The 19,647-nt window shown below is 42.6% G+C and overlaps 1 protein-coding gene across 1 annotated transcript in view; it reads right to left on the minus strand.

Annotated features, from left to right (window-relative positions):
* Positions 1-5,428: 5,428 nt before the first annotated feature.
* Positions 5,429-19,647, minus strand: part of LOC145397149 (glutamate receptor ionotropic, delta-1-like) — a 32,528-nt gene continuing 18,309 nt past the window's right edge. The window contains exons 9-11 of the mRNA XM_080270346.1: positions 10,564-10,742; positions 8,092-8,248; positions 5,429-5,603 (exon numbers count right to left, since the gene is read on the minus strand). Of these exons, the coding sequence (XP_080126472.1) occupies positions 5,469-5,603; positions 8,092-8,248; positions 10,564-10,742 (471 nt within the window). The 3' untranslated portion in view covers positions 5,429-5,468. The remainder of the gene's footprint in view (positions 5,604-8,091; positions 8,249-10,563; positions 10,743-19,647) is intronic.

Here is a 19,647-nt window from a genome sequence, read left to right on the forward strand (position 1 = left end):
AGTTGTCTCTAAATTCTCCAAAGTTGGTTTTTATTTTTCTATTTCATAACTCTCAGGAAGCTTTCTAAATAAAGAGATCTGAAAAGTAGCTTCTACTTCAATGACAGAAAGCCAGAATGGAATCGTCAGTGTTGTGGCCTCTTTCCAGTACCGTAAAATCGTCAGCTGATTTTCGTTGAAACAGTAAGCTAAATTTATTCAGGTAAATGAAAAATTTTGTTGTAATCAGTCATTTTTAAAAATTATTACTTTTTCTTCCTTTGTTTTTTTTTCAGTAAAAAATTATTTGATTCCTTTCTCAGAGCCTAGGCATCTTCGGAGACTTTAAAGTGATAGCCATCGGGCTTCAGAATAAAGATTTTTTTTTTTTTAAGCAGGTACATGATTCATTTATACCATCCTGGAGAAGCAAATATTATTCCTGCGTGTGGGTAAGTTTGGTCGACATTTTTTTTTACGTCTTGCAACAGCTGTTACATTCGTTCTTTTCCAGTTCACGTGATAATGATTTCTAACTTTTATCTCTAGAGGTCATGTTAACTCTCCTTATTATTCGGTATGCAGTTTCGTCCTGTCAGACTCATAAATTTTTGCCATAGATATTTAGATTAACTAGAACCTCCTGGGACTAAAACTCCCACACGTTTATATTTCTATCTCCGCGAATTCATTCTTCCATGTCGTTTCATTCACTCATTTATAATTCACCCCTAGAGATCCGTACAAAAAATGAGGCTTTCAATAGAAGGCCCTCATTTACCCCAAAATATATAGCTTCTTTTACTGGTTCTCCTAATGCGACCCATGTATGCTTTGTCCGACTATCACTAAGTAAATGTAAAGGTGAGGGTAGTCGTCAAAAGGCAATTAGCCGCGGTGCCCATTTTTGTAGCATGGGCCTTTGAGTGTGTGGCTGTGGCGTGTTAAGGGGTTAGGGTCACCACTGTGTCATTTTTGGTTATAGGGATATATATTTTACTAGGGGCTACACCAAGGCAAATGGTTAGGAAATAAACGCCAATGTGCTGGGAAGAAATAGACAGGGCAGTGATTATTGACTTGGAACAATACAGAGCTGTTGCATGATATCAAAATAGTTCAAGGCCACTACAGTACGGCGTGTGTAGATCAATTACATGAATGAATAGTTACAGACTAAGAATATGAGTAATGAATTTAGTGAGAAACGGGAGTGCCGGGCTGTTGTGTTTATGTGTATCGTATATGTAAAGTTGTACCTCGTGGCCAGATTTTACCAGGAGAGACGAAGAACAAGGCAGGTAGTAGCCGGGTGAAGTTCTGAGTTGAAAGATGGCCGGAGCTAGGTCGCCCGCTCGGTTTTAAGCCCCCTAATGAGGTGGGAGGAGCACCGGTAGGCTAGCTTGCCTGAATACACAAATTTGATTGGTTTAGGCACCACTACAGGTGAGGAGGGAAGAGAAATTGAATTCTATTGGAAGCGGCACCAATAGCGATGCTAATTCCGAGAACAAGGTGGGGAAAAGCCATGAGGGAAGGAAACCACGTGTGTAGATGAAATGAGGAAAAAGCCACGATGGAAGGAAACCACGTCTGTAGATGAAATGCGAGGTACAATACTTTGTGGTGTAATATACGCCACACGGCGAGTTATTCACCTACTGTCCTGGGATACAACACCATTACATCATCCAGGTTACCATAGTTATCTCCCCTAGGGATTCATTTTACCTGCCATCCGGTAAAGGATGGATATACACCTGAGTCAAACGATGTCATCTACCTAGACAAGGATTCGAACCCTGCAGGTAACGGTCCGGCAGCTTATCAGTCAATGATGCTAACCACTAAGCCCACTCGGCGGTAATGGGTAGGCTGTTAATTATGGCATCCACATTAGGGTGGATACCATTGTGTAACTACTCAGTTTTTGCTTCTAAATATCTTCTAGTTGAAGGCCATTCGTTCATATTCATCAGTTCACTTAAAACTCGGAGCAATCGATCGTTGGACAAATACCTCCAGATACCTTTTTCATTCTGTATAGTCTCAGGCCCTTTGACGGGTTTTATGGAAGCAGCTGTCGACCATACAAGCGATACAAGCACATAATTCGTGAAATGTAGCAACACGAATCCATAAACTTTTCCAACATTTGCGCAGAGATATGGAACAATCACCTCTTTGAATGATCGATATTTTCTTTTTTTGTAAAGGCCATCGTGCATTGCCTTGGGAATGTTGAAAGTCTCTAATCACAGACAAGCATTATCTTTTGGGGAGATAAGTATTATGGTTAATATATTATTTAAATACTGGCGATAGAAAACTTTTTAATTTTCCTGAGACTCTCCAGTAAATCAGCAATAAAAGTTTAATTGCTCTGGACTGATGTGGACTCCAGAGTAATGAGATCTTGTGATACTGACTCAATGGCACATCTCGTTGACTTCTGTAATCACTCATTACCACTGTATCTCTGCATATGCTATACTCATATTTTAGATTCGTAATCTTTATCGATATTAAAGTACATTAAAAACACAACCTGTTATACAAAGCCAATAGCTTAAAAGCAGATGTTACAAAGCCTCCTTGCTCTACAAGAGCAGGGTCCGTAGTAGCACTGTCACCTATGTTGAAAGCAGGATACGTAGTGTGACGGTGAGGGTGTGGCGGCTCCTCGCATTTATATACAGGTGATAGGGCGCTGCCACTTTTGCGCAGTGCTCTCACCCCACACTAAATCACCCATTGGATTGGGAATCATAGTAACACAATGGGTTTCGTGCCAATTCAGCAACAGGAGTTTTGAATCATGATTGGAATAACTTCTGATAACTAAATAATCTAACAAACTATGTGTTTATACCGGGTATATGTATGTACATATATACACACATACATCATTAACAAATTTCCTCCCACGCTCTCACATACAACCAATTCTGCAGAATTGGACAAATAGTTTATTGCTTTATGAGATCAGTAAAACTATACATCTAAAAATTCTGTTATTATTTCAAAGTGCGAAAGGTTTTGAAATACATAATGAGAACAAACAGAGAGACATCTTGATAATATTTTATTGTCAATGAGAAATGATCGTCATTTCAGGCTAATACAAATTATATGAAACGTGGAATGTGTTTGATAGATCAGTGGTTCATCTGCCATATCCTTCCCCCCCTCCTTCACACTGTAGTCTTGAGGGAAACAGATTTTTCCATTACTTCATCCCTTCCCGAGTACTAAGTTTCCCAGTGATAGTTGTGGTAACAATATGACCACCACATCTCCATGAACAAATAGGAGAAGCTAAAGAAATTTCGATATTTAAGGAAACAATTAGCAGGACAGTAAACATGGGTATGAATATTGTTAAGTCCCAGTTCCACTGCTTCGCAATTAGCTTTGGCTGAGTTTAAGTGGCTTATACCTTGTGTTAGATAACCACAGACCGCAAGACATCGAGGGATATCCTAGACCTGGGTAGACAAACCACCCTGATCCAGCATAACAAAACTTTCCTAACAGCAGAATAATGTATCTGTGATTTAAACTTTTGAAAACGATATTTACTACTCCGTCACTTATGTCCTCTAGCGATGACATTGTCGTGAATATCATCAGCTGTGGAAGCTTTCTCTTGCTCCTCCTTGCTACCTCGTGTGTGTGTGTGTGTGTGTGTGTGTGTGTGTGTGTGTGTGTGTGTGTGTGTGTTCTCTTCAATCTTGTTGTACCCACTCAAGTGGGCAGGAGCCCAACACCGAGAAAAATCACCATCAGTCTTTATCCTCACTGTATTATGTCACACAGAATATATAATTACAACAAAATAAAATAAGCTGAAACATCCACATTCAAACACCGCTGGTCACCCCGATGATTACTTCACGTGCTTCAATCCTTTTCTGTTACAGACCACTCACTAGCAGGGTGTCAGAACTTCATAAGCTATTACATTTCCAATTGCTGTTTGTTAAGCACCTCTCATACTCTTGCACTATCTTGAATGCTCTAACTACTATGATTCAGACTGTGTCACCAATCAGTCTCCCATCTCCTCTTTGGCTTCCCTTTCATCTCATTCCCTTCCTTTCCGTTTGTTATATTTCCTTTTGACTCAGTACGCATTCCATCAACATAAGTTATAAGACACCGTGATCAGCTGTTTCCATCCTACTACGACACCTTATACCTTTCTCTTGCCCTGTCAGTTGTCTCTTTAAACCCATCTCACCTCACACACACACACGCCATAAGAACTTTAATCCATTTGAGGTTCTAAACAATTTCCACCAATGCCTTGCCGCTCTATAGCACAACTGTATATACCACATCTCATATTGAAAAAAAAAAAAAATTATATATATATATATATATATAAAAATTATATATATATATATATATATATATATAATAGTTCTTTATCCTTAAAAAAAGATAGATGCCAAAAGGTTCGTACCATTATCATCATCATCTTCATCACCATCAAAAGATCAGTGTGATTTGTTTGATTCTACAGGGAATCATCATCATTAGCAAACTGATAATCGTAGTCGTACTCACGGTGAGTATCATTTTACCACATTTTCCCTGTCGATCATATTTAGAACAAGGTTAGTTAGTATGTATCTGTTGGCCGTCATCATAATCATCACCATCGTCATTATCAAACTGACGATCATCAATAAAACAAAGATAATATTTGCTACCATCATCATGATCACCATCACACCAACCCATTTCCCACTAATTAATGGGCTGGGTTTCTACAAGAGTTGCTGTTATTGTAGAGTAACCCCAGTCAGTCTGGCCGTGCAGACCCGTCAACCACAGGTAAGCAACTGCCCTCAAGCCAACCGGTGCATTGAGCCGATGCCCCCTTGCAGTGGACAATACCTTGCCACAGCCAGGCGCGGGAAGGAGTTGAGAGGTTTGGCTCCCGGATGGACACCGAAATTGTCCCTCCACCCAGTTAGCAGGTACAGCACAGCAGGCTTCGCATCACCCCATTGCCTGGCTATATAGTCATCACCCACAACTGTAAATGGCTACTTGTGTTACAAGTAATAAAAGGCTTGTCACTAAGTGCAGAGCCACCTGAAGTGAGAGAAGGGATGAAAGAAATAAGGAGGGAGGGGGACAGATATTGAAAAACACACACACACACACACACACACACATAAAGGTAATGGAAGAAGTTCGCAGCACTACATCAAGGGAGTGGATAACCAGACATCAGTACAGACTCCAAGGTATATTAAAGTTGGGCAAATTTTTCTTCGCGCATTCCTGTAGACAGTTATAGAATGCAGGAGTAATGTCCCGTGGAAAAATGGGTGGTTAATGCGTCGAGACTGAGACACTGGCATCCCAGGCCGTCACACAATAGGTAGATAAGTAGAACATCCACGTCACTGATCGACAGTCATATCACCACACTGTCAGCCAATGGACGGCATGGAGGCAAAGATGAATCGACTTCACTCATATCTGTAGTGGATATGAGCCAGGATCTCCGCCAGTAGGATGACGGCAGCCAGCGTGCAGCCCAGGAACAGCAGGTAGAAGGCGCCCTGCAGGTGGTTCAGGCCCAACGGCAGCTCGCGAGACTTTTCCTGGAAGTAGAACACAACAATAACTACAACACTAAACATCAGTAACAACAACGTCAGCAATAGTAACAAACCAGGAATATGAACAACAACCAGAACAATACTAATACAAATACTAATAATAGTAATAATAATATTAATAATTGTAATACTATTACTAATACTAATAATTATAATGGTAATAATAATAACCATAATAATAATAATAATAATAATAATAATAATAATAATAATAATAATAATCCATCCATCCATCCATCACCTAATCCTATGCTGCCCCATGAGAAGCGTAGGAACCCGGGGCTAGGCAAGTTGGTCCTGACATTTAAGATGAGTGACCAGCCTGACTCATCCCTGAGTGGCATTACGTGAGCAATAAACCTGCACCGGCTCGTTCCGATTGGAACACCTCATTTACCCACTAAACCACCAGGCGCCATAATTTGGTTATATGGTTACCACCCAGCGTAGTAAATGGTTTCCTGGTGTACAGGAAACCATTTGGCTTGTCACTCAGTGTAGAGTCACCCATAGGCAGAAGAAAGAGGAAAGAAAGACAGAAGAGGGAGTGTAAAGTCACCCGTAGGCAGAAGAAACAATAATAATAATAATAATGATAATAATAATAATAATAATAAAAATAATAATAATCTCATTCATTCAACTAAAGAAGCAGTTCTGGAGGATTTCACTATAGCTCGAAACCACCAGCGCTGATGAGGGACCTACAAGAGGTGGCTCTGCACCCTGGTTGGGGCACAGCCTCCTCATAGTTCCCTGCACCTTGCCGTGGGAAGGATCCTGGTCAGACCATGGTGAGGTGCTGCCTATCACAAGAGGACGTCGGATCCCTACACGGTGTATGTATTGTACTGTACCAGTAGGTCGGCCCCACAAAAGCAACTGCTTACTCTTGGTCGACGAGCCTGCTCGGCCAAGCAGACAGGGGTTGGGTAACAACAACAAATTTGCACCTATACAATTACAAGACATGACTATCTTTATAGACCATACAAATTTCATCAACGGAAGTGACCACAATAATATCAACAAATAATGTGATGATTAAGGGAGTGAGGTGGAGCCAGGATGAAGGGGTCTTGAGTGAGTGAGTGAATGAAAGAGGTTTCTAATTTCAGTGGATCTTTTGTTCATAATTCTGCAGATTCGTAGATTCTCTTTCCTTCTTCCTGGATCTCACCCTACCACACCGCACCTCATCTTTAGGTGGGAAAATTGGTCAGGATGATTATGCTATATATATTGCAAAGAAGAAATCTAGAATATCTGCAAGTGTCCCATTATTAGAGGCTTAGATACGAGTAATTGTGTGTGTGTGTGTGTGTGTGTGTGTGTGTGTGTGTGTGTGTGTGTGTGTGTGTGTGTGTGCGTGCGCGTGCATGCGTGCTTGTGGGTGGATGGGTTGGTGGATGAGTAGTATGGTGAGTGTGTCGTCCTGTCTTAGCTCCCCCCCGTTAGAGGGGAAACAGCCTAGGTATTTAGACAGACAGACTGATATAATTCAGAAAACTGCAGAGAAACGACAGTGATATTGCACGGAAATAATGTTTAACCTCTTGACTCAGATGATGTATTTTATTGATTTACGCTTGTTATTACCTCATGATATTACTAATTTAGGAAAGGACTCTTTATACCGAAGGCATTTTAAAGCTGCATCGAACCCCACTGCCTAAAAAGTCTGCCTTTGTCGACCAAAATCTGAAACAAGCATGAATGTGATGTGGACGGTGGCATTATAGTGAAGGGGATATGCAATACTCTTTTAATTTAGAACACATATTGAACAGCATATTGAACTAAAAGTAATATTATTTGGTTTACTGTAAAGACACCAGCAGCAGCAGGACTCACCTCAGCACCACCTTGCCCATTTTCCTTCACTTGCAGATCAATATCGTCGGCCTGCATTCTAATAGGGAGTAAAACAATCCCTTTCCAGACGGCGCCGTTAGTAGTTTGTTTTTCCTACTACGAGGCGTATTTTATTCATTTTGTGAGACCCCCCTCCCAATCCCCGTTGTGAGGGTTTCATGATGGCTATACCTAATCCTGCCAATTCATAAGGATTCTTTCAGATCCGGATTAAATAGTCAGGAGATTTCAAGAAAAAACAGGAATGTGATCTTAGTGAAGTGAGACCAGGAATAAAAATCAGTAGGGGAAATTTGGCCATGTTGAAATGATTAAGAATGAGAGACTGACTAGGAGAGTGTATGTGACTGAGGTGGACTGGAAGGGGAAGGGGAGACCGAGGATGAGGCTGAGGGATGGGGTGGGTTATACCGGGGGAGGGGTGTGAGTTGGAGAAAAGGAAGCCAGATGACAGAGAACAGGGTATCATGGAGGCGATTTATTTGTGGCCAACTTTTGCGGCATTAAGGTGTCTGGTAATGTGGACAGAATTACAGAAGGAATGTCATATGAAAAACATTAACTTACTAAAATGGTAAAGTTATTCAATTCTTACTCTAGTATCCTCAGGAACAGTAGGATCCAGGTCAGCACTCTGCCTGTTCTCCTTCACCCGCTGATCAATAACTTCCACAGTCCAGTGCTCTATAATACCAGCGTCTTCCAGTCGGGTCATCAGTGTTTGGAATGGACGGTAGAATGGTGCACCTTGCCTGAGGAAGGAAAAACAATAACAATATAACCAGTTTATAAGGGCCTGTGTGTGTGTGTGTGTGTGTGTGTGTGTGTGTGTGTGTGTGTGTGTGACTTAATCGTGCTACTTTTAGACCATTATTCTTTAGCATGGGGGAGACTTTTCCAATTGTGAGTCATTAACTATAACCAGTAATATTAACTTCCGTAGTGCCAGAGACTCCAAAAGAGTTAGTATTTAATCACCCCTTTTTAGCAAGACACAGCAGGTATAACTGAAATCCCGTCAGTGCTGATGATTTTAATAAAACAAGCTTCAGCTATGACGATCAGCCATCTAACCATGTAATTCCGTCTTGGTAGTGCTGGAGAGGGACGCCTTCATGTGGTCGCATCGATATCACCAGACTGATCAGCTGCCTAGATATATAAATATCTCTCAGACTCCTTCTTAATCCCTCGAAAGATGGATGCTGGATTGCAGGAGAAAGACAGTTTCATCTTGAAGATCACTGGGTTCACAGTAAGATGAATCTGCTACTGCTGCTGCTGCTAGTATACCTACTACCACTACTACTACTTCTACTACTACTTGTAATAGTAGCAGTAGTAATAGAAGTGCTTGCACTAGTACAAGGTACTAGGTATAGTACTAGTAGTGTTACTGCTATGTAGCAGTGGTAGTAGAAGAGTAGTAGTACTAGTAGTACTACTGCTATGTAGTAGTAGAGTAGCAGTACTACTGCTATGTAGTAGTAGAGTAGCAGCACTACTGCTATGTAGTAGTAGAGTAGCAGTACTACTGCTATGTAGTAGTAGAGTAGCAGTACTACTGCTATGTAGTAGTAGAGTAGCAGTACTACTGCTATGTAGTAGTAGAGTAGTAGTGCTAGTAGTAGTAGTGCTATGGTGCCTTTTTACGGAATTGCTATAGTCTCTTGAAATAGGGTGACCCAGTAGTGCATGACTTAGCACGTTCAGCTCTTAAGTGGAGAACCCGAGCCTGATTTTCAGGTTGCTCAGACTCTGGGTTAAAATTTGCTTCACCTTTGCCCCAGTTCACCCAGCATGAATTTGATTATTACGTGTTGCATAGTGGCTGACAGTCCCAATACCTCTTGCGAAGAGACTGAAATATCGTTATTGCTCATTTTTATATACAGTGTTTCCGTGAGATTTTTATTTATTTATTTATTTATTTTTAGGAAACGCGAGGAGGTTATTCTATGCCTAATTTAAAGGGGGAAATGATCCCTATCGCAGCTGACACGGAGCTGCAGTTATTGATGACCTTATTGTTTAATTAAGAAAGAAACAATTTTCGCTAAAAAGAAATTAGTAATTACAACTCCTTAATGTTGAGAAATGGGCCCCCTGTTGTAGTATTTTTTAACCAAAATTTGTCCTGGTATAACGTCCTGAAGTCTCTCAAAAATTTCGCTGGACGCTTTGTCCAAAATCCTTTTTTTTTTTTTTTCAGCGATTTAACTGTTTACTTGGTACACACTGCTCCCTGTTCAGCCCGAGTTCGTCAGTACAGTATAATCTGCTGCTAAAAAATTTAATGAAATGGTAGTGAATCATGGGAACTTGATACTGTTATTATTGTGACTATTAATGCTGTCGTGGTCTTGGCAATTATTCTGTTCTGTTCTAGCTAACGTCAAACGATTTTATTCATCTGAAATTGAGTTATTCGAGCCTGAGTGATTAAAAGTATCCCCTGTCCTTAATAATATGGCACATAGACAGCAACAATAAATTACACTAGATGTCATATAGGTTGTCATTGCTTTTGTAACCCCATGCTACTCTGGACGTGAACCCAGTGGACTGCAGGATACTGGCCACTTTAGCCAGTCGCTCCCAAAGATCTTCTGCTGAGGCTATGTTGATGGATTATCTATGGAGTGATACTGTGGTGTATGATGTTTGTTGTGCTTGGTGTATGTGGGTGGGAATGTTGCAGTACAATGTGGGCATAGTCCTTGGGTTCTGTGTTATGTTGGCTTCGTAACAGGGAAGGGTGATGAAGGGATATGTATACTGTGGAACACAAAAGTATCGGTGCACAATATACATGGACCATTTTCGACCACAGAAGGAAGGTCACTGAAACATTAGTGTTCGACCTACCACACGTTGGTAGCCCTAGGAGGTGTCATGTGTCACCAACTAGCAATAACCTCTTGCAGACATATAGCAGATGTTATATTTATAAGAACAGACATTGTTCATACACAATGAGACGTTTTAATAAAAGCAGTTGTTCGAATATTATCGGTAGGCATCGGACACCCTGTGCACCGATACTTTTGTGACCCCTAGTACTTACCGTATTCCCCATCCAAAGGCAGCAAACACTGATATACCATTGCTGCTGATGTAATAAGGAGTGTTGCCTTTGGAGTCTGTGTATCTGGAGGCCACAACGACTTTAATGTAATTCTTGAAGTCGATCAGCGAAAAGCCACCACGTTTGATCTTCTCCAGTGCTTTATCTGCTACCATGACCTGAAAAAGGAAGAACTTTATCCTTACTGCGGCTGATCCATTGTGACCAGTAGATTTTTTATTTGGGAGGGAAACACAGTAAAGAGCTCGAAGTCTTATTTTCTCCAACATATCTAATGGATTTTGTTTCTCCCAAAACGTTTGAAAAGAATATGGAAAATTCACACTGTGTCCTGTGTCTCTCTCTCACGCAACACATGCTTTCGGTATTTCGTTTTTACGATTTCGTTAATTACCATAGGCTTATCTAGGATCATAGGTTGGGGGAGGGGGAAACCACTTGGTATATATATCCTTGACACCATAATGTCATATGACAGTCAGGACAATTCTATTATTCTATTCCAGGTACGCCAGACGATTTTATTTAGCTAAGAGTGATTCACAGGATTGAGAGGGTATTAATACTGTGACCATTAATTATCTCATAATCGGGAGAAATGGAAAAATATTTCAAGTAATGCGAGACTATTGTAATCAGTCAAAGGAGAGCCATAGGAGCCTGTTTTTATTACAAGAGAGCGAGCAAGCGTAGCGAAGTGATGTTTATGTTCAGCTGAGAAATGAGCTACCCGACACGACCGGGCCTGGCCCGGCCCGACCGCGATGGTTTTCAGAGGCTAATAACCTTTTGTGCTCTGTGAGATAGAGAAGAGATTCTTCCAGCAGGCAAAAGATACACTGAATAAATTTTGTTTTTAGCTATATATTTACTCATGAGACCAAAGACACCCTTTGGAATTTCAGCTTTCCAAGGGAATGTACTGAGGACTTCAATTAACATGCTCCACTATGAAATCTAATTAAAATTTGTTTCCTGTTGTACAGTAACACTATGTTTTCTTGCATGAATTCTAACAATTAAATATCGGACATTACGCGCATAAATTTACATGAACGTTCCCTCTGTGTTTGGGGGTGAAATCAGCAAGGGTAATCGCCCCATTTCTGGGTTTTTAAATTCGAACATTAGCCAAGCGTTTACCAATACAGTTCACTGACGCGGCAAGTCAGAAGCAGAGAACTGAATACTGAGCGTATGATAAATGCTATGGCGCCTCACTATATGCACATCCAGAGAGAAAACGTGAGAAAGTAAATAATATACCTCAGTTCCACCCCCGTTTCCTTGCTCGTTGTCGTCGTGGGGGGGTTTCGGAGACGTTGATTGGGTCGATGTGTAGGGGAGCTATAGCAGGGTACCTTAATGCACTCCAAAAGTGTGGGAGTCTGGTTGCTAGGTGGATGTTGCACATACGCCTCCACTCTGCTCTACCCTCTCCCCTCTCCTTGAGTCCCTGTCACTGTCTCAACTAATTTTGCAAAGCTCTTTTCTTGTACTATTGCTTCTTCTATCCTTTTCTCCTATCCTCTCTAACCTATCTTTGGCATTAAATAATGTGGAAATTTCCACATTCATCAAAATTCTCATCTGTGACTCGAGTAAGATGCAACAGGAAGGATATGGGTGTGTTCATGGGCTATTGGTCTGGCCAATTGTGGAGATCATGGTGGTTTGGCACCACCCCAGTATGTGGACCTTTGCAGAGGTAGCTCTCTGCAGAGGCGGAACTGCCGCTAGGCAGCATCTTTCGGTTCTGGGGATGCTGTCACTTGGCAGTAGAACTCATGGCCAATAGCCAGTGGCCCAGCATTGTGCTGGAGGACTTAGTCCTCCCGCACAATGTTGCTATCCCATCTAGGGTAGGGTAGGGAGTGCATACTCGGAGCTTGACCTCTACTTGGGTCGTTGGTCTGGTCTCTAGACTGTGCGTTCCGCCCAAACAGTCCTTTCTTTTTCTACAGTCACGATGAGCTTTTTTCCTTTCCTTAGTGAAAAATTAATGGAATTTGGTACAGGTTCCCCCTCCCTAGGTTCTGCCGATTGTTTGACCCCAACGACAACCCCGGCCTCTCTTCCTGGACTTTCTCCTGGTCAGGCGGATTCCCCCTCCCCTTCTTTTCCGCCACATTCCCTCTCTTCCTGTTCTCCTCCTACTTCGTCTTCTTCCTCCTCTCCTCATATAGTTACATCACCATCTACTTTACCCCAACCTGCCTCTCTCCCTGACGTCCACATATCTCCAGCTCCCTTTTCCTCACCCTCCCTCATCATCATGCTAAAACCTTTCCAGGTTCCAAATGACATCACAGGGTCTTCAACCCCCCCTAGCAACACGTCCCTGGCTTCCTCTACTTCATTTGCAACTCAGTCTCCACTCCCTTCCTGTACTTCTTCTCTTTACTCCGGTAATTCCTCGTTTACCTCTATCGCTGCTTCTTCATCCCCTTTCCTCATCTCCTCCCGCCCCCGCTCTTCTATCTTCTCTACCGTTCCCCTTCCTTCTTCCTCATTGTTTGACCCTGGAACTTGGACCAAGTTTTTCAGTATCCCACCTGTCTCTCCTCTCTCTTCTGATGACCTTCTCTTTTAATTACAACTCATCCGTCAGGTTGGTCCTAATGTTCTCTTTCACTCCTGTTTTGATGAGTAATCCCTAGTTACCGGTAACTCTGAACAACAAGCTGCAGCCATGTCTAAACTTGTTGACCCATCAGGAGTCCCTATCCCTGTTCAATGTGATAAACTTCATAACTCACGTACTAGCAAGGTTGTCTTACCAACTTCCCTTAAACTTGGAAACAGGTCTCTCCTAGAGTGTTCCCCAATAATCTTTGACATACTCACCGAACAGGGTTGTCCAGTCCAGACCGTGACATGTTATTCTGTCCCTCCACGAGGTAACTGCCGACGTTCTACCAATATAGCCAAGATTACCTTCGACTCTCACACCCTCCCAGACACTGTCATCTTTGGAGGTACACGACTTCCAGTGGGGGAGTTTATCCCCTTCCCCCGTCAATGTACTTCGTGTTGGAGATTCGGCCATCCCCCAAAGTATTGCCTTTCCTCCCAACATTGTCCTCTTTGCTCACAACCTGGTCACTCCCAAGCTGAATGCCCTGCTGTTGTCTATTGCTGGCCAAATTGTGATCAAGCACATGCTGCCTTTCATTGCAACTGTCTGACCTATAAATATGAGTCAGAAGTTGCCCGAGTTCGTTACTATGAGGGGCTGTCTCTTCGTGACGGACGTACTTGTGTTCATCGTCAGGGTTTTCAAAGTATCGCCACTTATACCAGCCGTCTTCGTTCCTCTCTTTCGCAACCTTCTTCCGCGCATCTGTCTGTATCTACTTACCCTTCTGTTCCTGTTGTTCCATCTGCTTCTAACAACGTATTATTTCTTCTTCCCCTTCTGTACCTGTCTCTGTATCTGTTATCCCTTCTTCTCTTCCCACTTCTCGTCTTTCCACCTCTCACTCTGTCCCTGGCCCTGTGACTGTTGTCCCCTCTTCCCTTCCCCTCAATACTTCTATTTCCACCTCCCCTTCCTCTCTTCCTAAACCCTCCTCTAGTTCAGCCCTCTCCTTACAGACTGCTCTTGTTCCTGTCTCTAATTCTTTCTCTAATTTAGACTCCTCTACCCCTGCCTCCTCTCCATCCCCTTCCTTATGTGTTCCTTCTTCTCATCCTTCCCCCCATTTCCAACCTCGTCCTTCCTCTCACTCTTCCAGTTCTGTGTCTCATACCAGCCGTTTTGTGCCTCTAGCCCAACGTAATACTCGACCCCCATCTTCCTCAAGTGGTAAGTGAAGACTGCCCACCACGTCGAACTCTAAGACCTCTTCTGCCCATCCTCCAGCTTCTCCGGCTCGTAAAGTCCGTGCGACGAATACCCCCCCCCCCCCCGCCAAATCGATACACTCTACCTTGTCGAAACCCACATCTAAGCAGTTTCCCCAGTCACGGTCCCCCTCTCCACTGCTGGCTACTTGTGACACAAAACCCTCTGGCGATGACGACAATGAAACCATCCCTAAGATTATGGATTATATTTTAACCTCCACACCAGACTCAGCAGATTATGCTGTACCCTCTCCTTCCACCCTCTCTGTTGAAATTCACCCTGTTTCGCCTGACCTCCCTACTCCTCTTCCTCCTTCATCTCCCCCTCCTTCACCTTCTGTCCCCTCCTCCTCTTTACCCCCCTCCTTTTCCACTTCTTCCAGTACTCCTTCCCCTCTCTCTTTCCCCATGCTTCCAGGCTATGGTGACCGTCCCTCTCGTCCACCAGTTCCACCTTCTGCCCGTATTCCTACTATCGTAACGACTCGGTAATATATGTTACTAATCTGTACTATATTTTACATCGTGTGTACTATATTTTACTTCCTATGTTATATATTTTACTTCCTGTGTATTATATTTTACTTCCTAAGTATTATATTTTGCTTCCTGTTTATTATATTTTATCTTTAATATTAATTATCTTGTATCTTTCTCAGATTGTATTTTTCTGTTGTTTTTTTTATTAGGTGTTTTAAAGTTTAAATATGTCTGTTTCACAATGGAACATACGTAGCTTTACGGCCCATCGCAATGATCTTCGCTATCTTCTTTCAGTTCACTGTCCGTCCTTAATTTTTTTACAAGAACCCCGTTTGTCTTCCCCTCCGGTACCTATCCGCGGCTATTGTTTCTTGTTCTGTCCTGGTACTCTTTCTGTTGCAGCTATCCTAGTCCACCATTCAGTTCCTCTTGAATGTTTATCCATTAACACCACTGTTCCATGTCATTTTATTCGTGTTTTTCTTGGCCGTTGGATTACGGTGGCTTCTATTTATTTCTCTCCTTCCCTTCCTATTGATTTCTCTGCCTTATCTCTTTTATTATCCCAGTTACTCACCCTAGATTTATTTTTGGGAGAGTTTAACTGTCGTCATGCTGTATGGGGCGATGCCGTTACCAATTTGCGTGGCCGCCACCTTGAATCTTTTATTTTTAATAATGATTTATCCCTATTGAATACAGGAACTTCAACGCATTTTGATACTAAAATGCGTACTTTCTCCTGTCTGGATCTCTTCTTGTGCTCCCCTTCTCTTTCTTTAGATTTCCACTGGTATGTTCTTTCAGACGTTGTATATAGTGATCACTTTCCTGTCAAACTTACTCTTACTACATACTGTCCCATACTCAGACCCCCTTGATGGGGTTCTCTGAAAACTGACTGGCCATCATTTACTTCTTTAACTGTTCCTTCTATACCTCCGTCTTTCTTCTCTACTATTTTAGATATGTTCACCTGTGTTAGTTCTAAGTGAAGCCTTGACTGCGATTCCTAGGTCGTCCCATCCTTTTACTTCGAAGTGTGTGCCTTGGTGGAATTCGGATTGTACTGTGGCACTCCATGTTAAACATGCAGGTTGGAAGAGTAACCTGTGCAAACGCAACACACCAGATGAACAGAGTACATTTATACTGTTTAAAAAGGCCCATGCTCTTCTTTGTAGGATTATTAAACAGGCTAAACGATGTAGTTGGAGATTATACGTTTCCACCATTACTACCAATATACGCATTGCTTCTGTCTGGAAACGTAAACACAAAATAGCCGGTATGCATCTTCCCATGCCTTCCCCTGTCCTACATTTAGATGGGGAGTCAGTTGCAGATGCTCATCTAGTTGCTAATGGCTTAGGTCTTCATTTTAGTAATGTTAATAGTGGCTCTCATCTCTCACCTGAATTCCATGCCCTTAAAGCTGCTACTGAATGTACACCTGTTGTCTTCAAGCTGTCGTCCAGTCATTCATATAACGCACCATTCACGCTCCATGAATTGACCTCTGCCCTTCATCTTTGTAAGAACACTTGCGAGGGTCGTGATGGCATACAGTATAATGTGCTCCGTCACCTTTTCCCCCAGGCCCTGGTCTTATTATTAGCTATTTGTAATCGTATCTGGACAGAGGGTGTATTTCCTCCCTCTTTTCGTAATGCTGTCATTCTCCCATTTCTTAAACCGGGAAAGCTTGGCCATGCCCCTGAAGATTATCGCCCCATTGCTCTTACTAGCTGTCTTTGCAAATTGTTCGAGCATATGATAAATCATCTTATGTGGCTCCTAGAATCCAAGCAGCTTTTTCCTCTTCACGGTTTGTTTTTTGAAAAGCTCGCAGCACCTTAACTCCCCTCCTAAATCTAGAGACTTATATCCGTTCAGCCTTCACCTCTCGACAATCTGTTGCCGCAGTGTTCTTTGACCTTGAGAAGGCTTATGACACAGCCTGGCACTACCATGTTTTACGCACAGTTTGTTCTCGTGGTAATGATGGTAACCTTGGTGTTTTCCTGAAGAATTTTCTATCAGCTGGTTTCTTTAGAGTCTGTGTTCAGCATACTTACTCAGATCCATTCCCACAATACAAAGGTGTTCCCCAAGGCAGCGTTCTTAGCACTATTCTTTTTTTCTATCTATCTATCTATTGCCAGACTCCTCAATCCCGTTCGGGGTGGCCACAAACAAATCGCCTCCACGTCGCTCTCTCCCCCGCCATTTCACTGCCCAGCTCCCAACTCACACCCCCCTCTCTCATATACCTCTCCACCCCATCCCTCCATCTCATCCTCGGCCTCCCCCTCCCTCTTCCCCCCTCCACCTCACTCACATACACTCTCTTCGTCAGTTTCACCCTCCATCCTCTCCACATGGCCAAACCACCTCAGTGTGTTCCTCCTAACACTTCCTATCACATCTACATCCACACCACAACGCTCCTTTATATCCTCATTCGTCAGCCTGTCTCTCCATGTGACTCCACAGGCTCCTCTTAAATAACTCATTTCCACTGCTCTCACTCTTGACTTGTGTCCTTCCAGCAACATCCAAGCTTCACTTCCATACGTTAGAGTTGGTATCACAATACTGTCATGTAGTAACTTTTTCACTTCCATGCTCACTTCCCTGCTTCTTATCACTGCTTTGAAGGAACCAGCAACCTTTCTTCCCTGCTGTACCATTTCAAGCACTTCACCCTCCAAATCTCCATCCTTACTCATCACACTACCCAAGTACTTCAACGTACTCACATTTTCCAATTCCTCACCATCCAATATCTCTGTACATTCACTGACTTCACCTCTCTCAAAGACCATCACTTTACTCTTCCCTACATTCACCTTTAGATTCCGTTTCTTACACACTCTCCCAAACTCATCCACCAAGCCTTGCAGCTCTCCTTCGTCTTCACTGAACAACACAGTATCATCTGCAAACAACAGTACAGGGAGTTTCCAAACACTACCCTCTCTCACCAGGGCCACTTCAACATCCACTACCCTACCTTGTACCTCTTGTATTACCCCATCCATGTACAGATTGAACAACCATGGAGACATGACACATTCCGGTTTCAACCCAACCATCAAAGAGAAAAATTCACTCAGTTCACCATCCACACGCACTGCAGCCTTCGCACCATCGTACATACTCTTCACAGCATTCAACAACTTCTCATCTACTCCATATATTCTTAATACTTTCCACAATCCTTGTCTATCCACCCTGTCATATGCTTTCTCCAAATCCATGAAAGCCTCATACAATTTCTTTCCCTTCTCTAGAAACTTTTCCACTAAAGATCTGATCTACACAACCTCTTCCCTTCCTATAGCCTCCCTGTTCTTCTCCAACTAACTCCTCTGTTCTTTCTCTAACTATGTCAATAAGTATCCTACCATACACTTTTCCTATTTTACTAAGAAGACAGATGCCCCTATGATTACCACACACTTCTTTTTCCCCTTTTCCTTTGTACAAGGGAAAAATTATACCTGACTTCCAATCCTCCGGGACTCTACCTTCCTCCCAGGCCAATCTGCACATTTTCCACATCCATTCTACTACTATCTCTTCCACATACTTCAGCATTTCACCACACACTTCATCAGTTCCTGAGGCTTTCCCCAGTTTAACTTTCTTCATTGCTTCCACAACTTCTGTTCTAATGATTTCATCCTGTCTTCTCACCTCCCTCCTTCTCCCAGCCATTCCCCAGCCACTTATACTCGCATTACTTCCATCCTTTATGTTCAGCAATTCCTTAAAGTGTTCTCTCCATCTGCTCACTTTGTCTCCCTTCTCCACTAGTAATATACCATTTTTATCTTTCACTCCCCTGCTAACTTCACTTCCACCCTGTCTTACTCTTTTCACCTCTTTCCAGAACATTTTCTTACAGTCCCTCCACTTTACGCTCAAGCTCTTTCCAAATTCCTCATCCGCTCTCTTCTTACTCTCTCTTAATAATCTTTTCACCTCTCTCTTCCTTTCTACATATAACTCTCTCTTCCGCCTCTAAACTTCTTCTATGCCCCTATTTCTCATCCATTCATTGTATGCTTTCTTCTTTTGTGCCACAGCCTGTCTCACCTCTTCATTCCACCACGCTGTTCCTTGCACACCCCTCCATCTTCTCTTCATCCCACACACCACATCACATGCTGCACATATTTATTCTGTGAATAGCCTGCACACACCTTCCACGTCCCTCATCTGCTCCAATTCATATTTGCCCAATCTTTCCTCCACTTCTCTCTTATACTCTGCCTTTTTCTCATCCTCTTGTAACCTTTCCACTCTTCTTACAAATACTCCTTCTTCCCATCCTTCCCTTCTTCTATTTCTCCATTCTAATTGGATCTTTATTCTTGCCACCACCAAGTAGTGGTCAGAAAGTCCACTCCCCCAACCTCTATAAACTCTTGCATCCATTACACATTTTCGCATCCTTTCATTCACACACACATAATCAATCATTGCCTTCCTTTCATTCAGTTCACCACCCACCCTTCTCATCACTCGTCATGTATACCTGTGGATCATTTTGTGCCTGAAGAGGGTATTGGCTATCACCAACCCCCTCCCAGCACAATTGTCCACTAACGCACTGCCATTCTCATCTATCTCAGCAGGCACACCCCACTCACCAACTATTCCATCCACCTTCACATTCCCTACTTTACCATTCATATCACCGATCAAAAACACTCTCTCATT

This window comes from Coenobita brevimanus, chromosome 40 (genome assembly GCF_032717465.1).
Source record: "Coenobita brevimanus isolate Jiangsu-jjx chromosome 40, ASM3271746v2, whole genome shotgun sequence".
Classification (NCBI taxonomy): domain Eukaryota; kingdom Metazoa; phylum Arthropoda; class Malacostraca; order Decapoda; family Coenobitidae; genus Coenobita; species Coenobita brevimanus.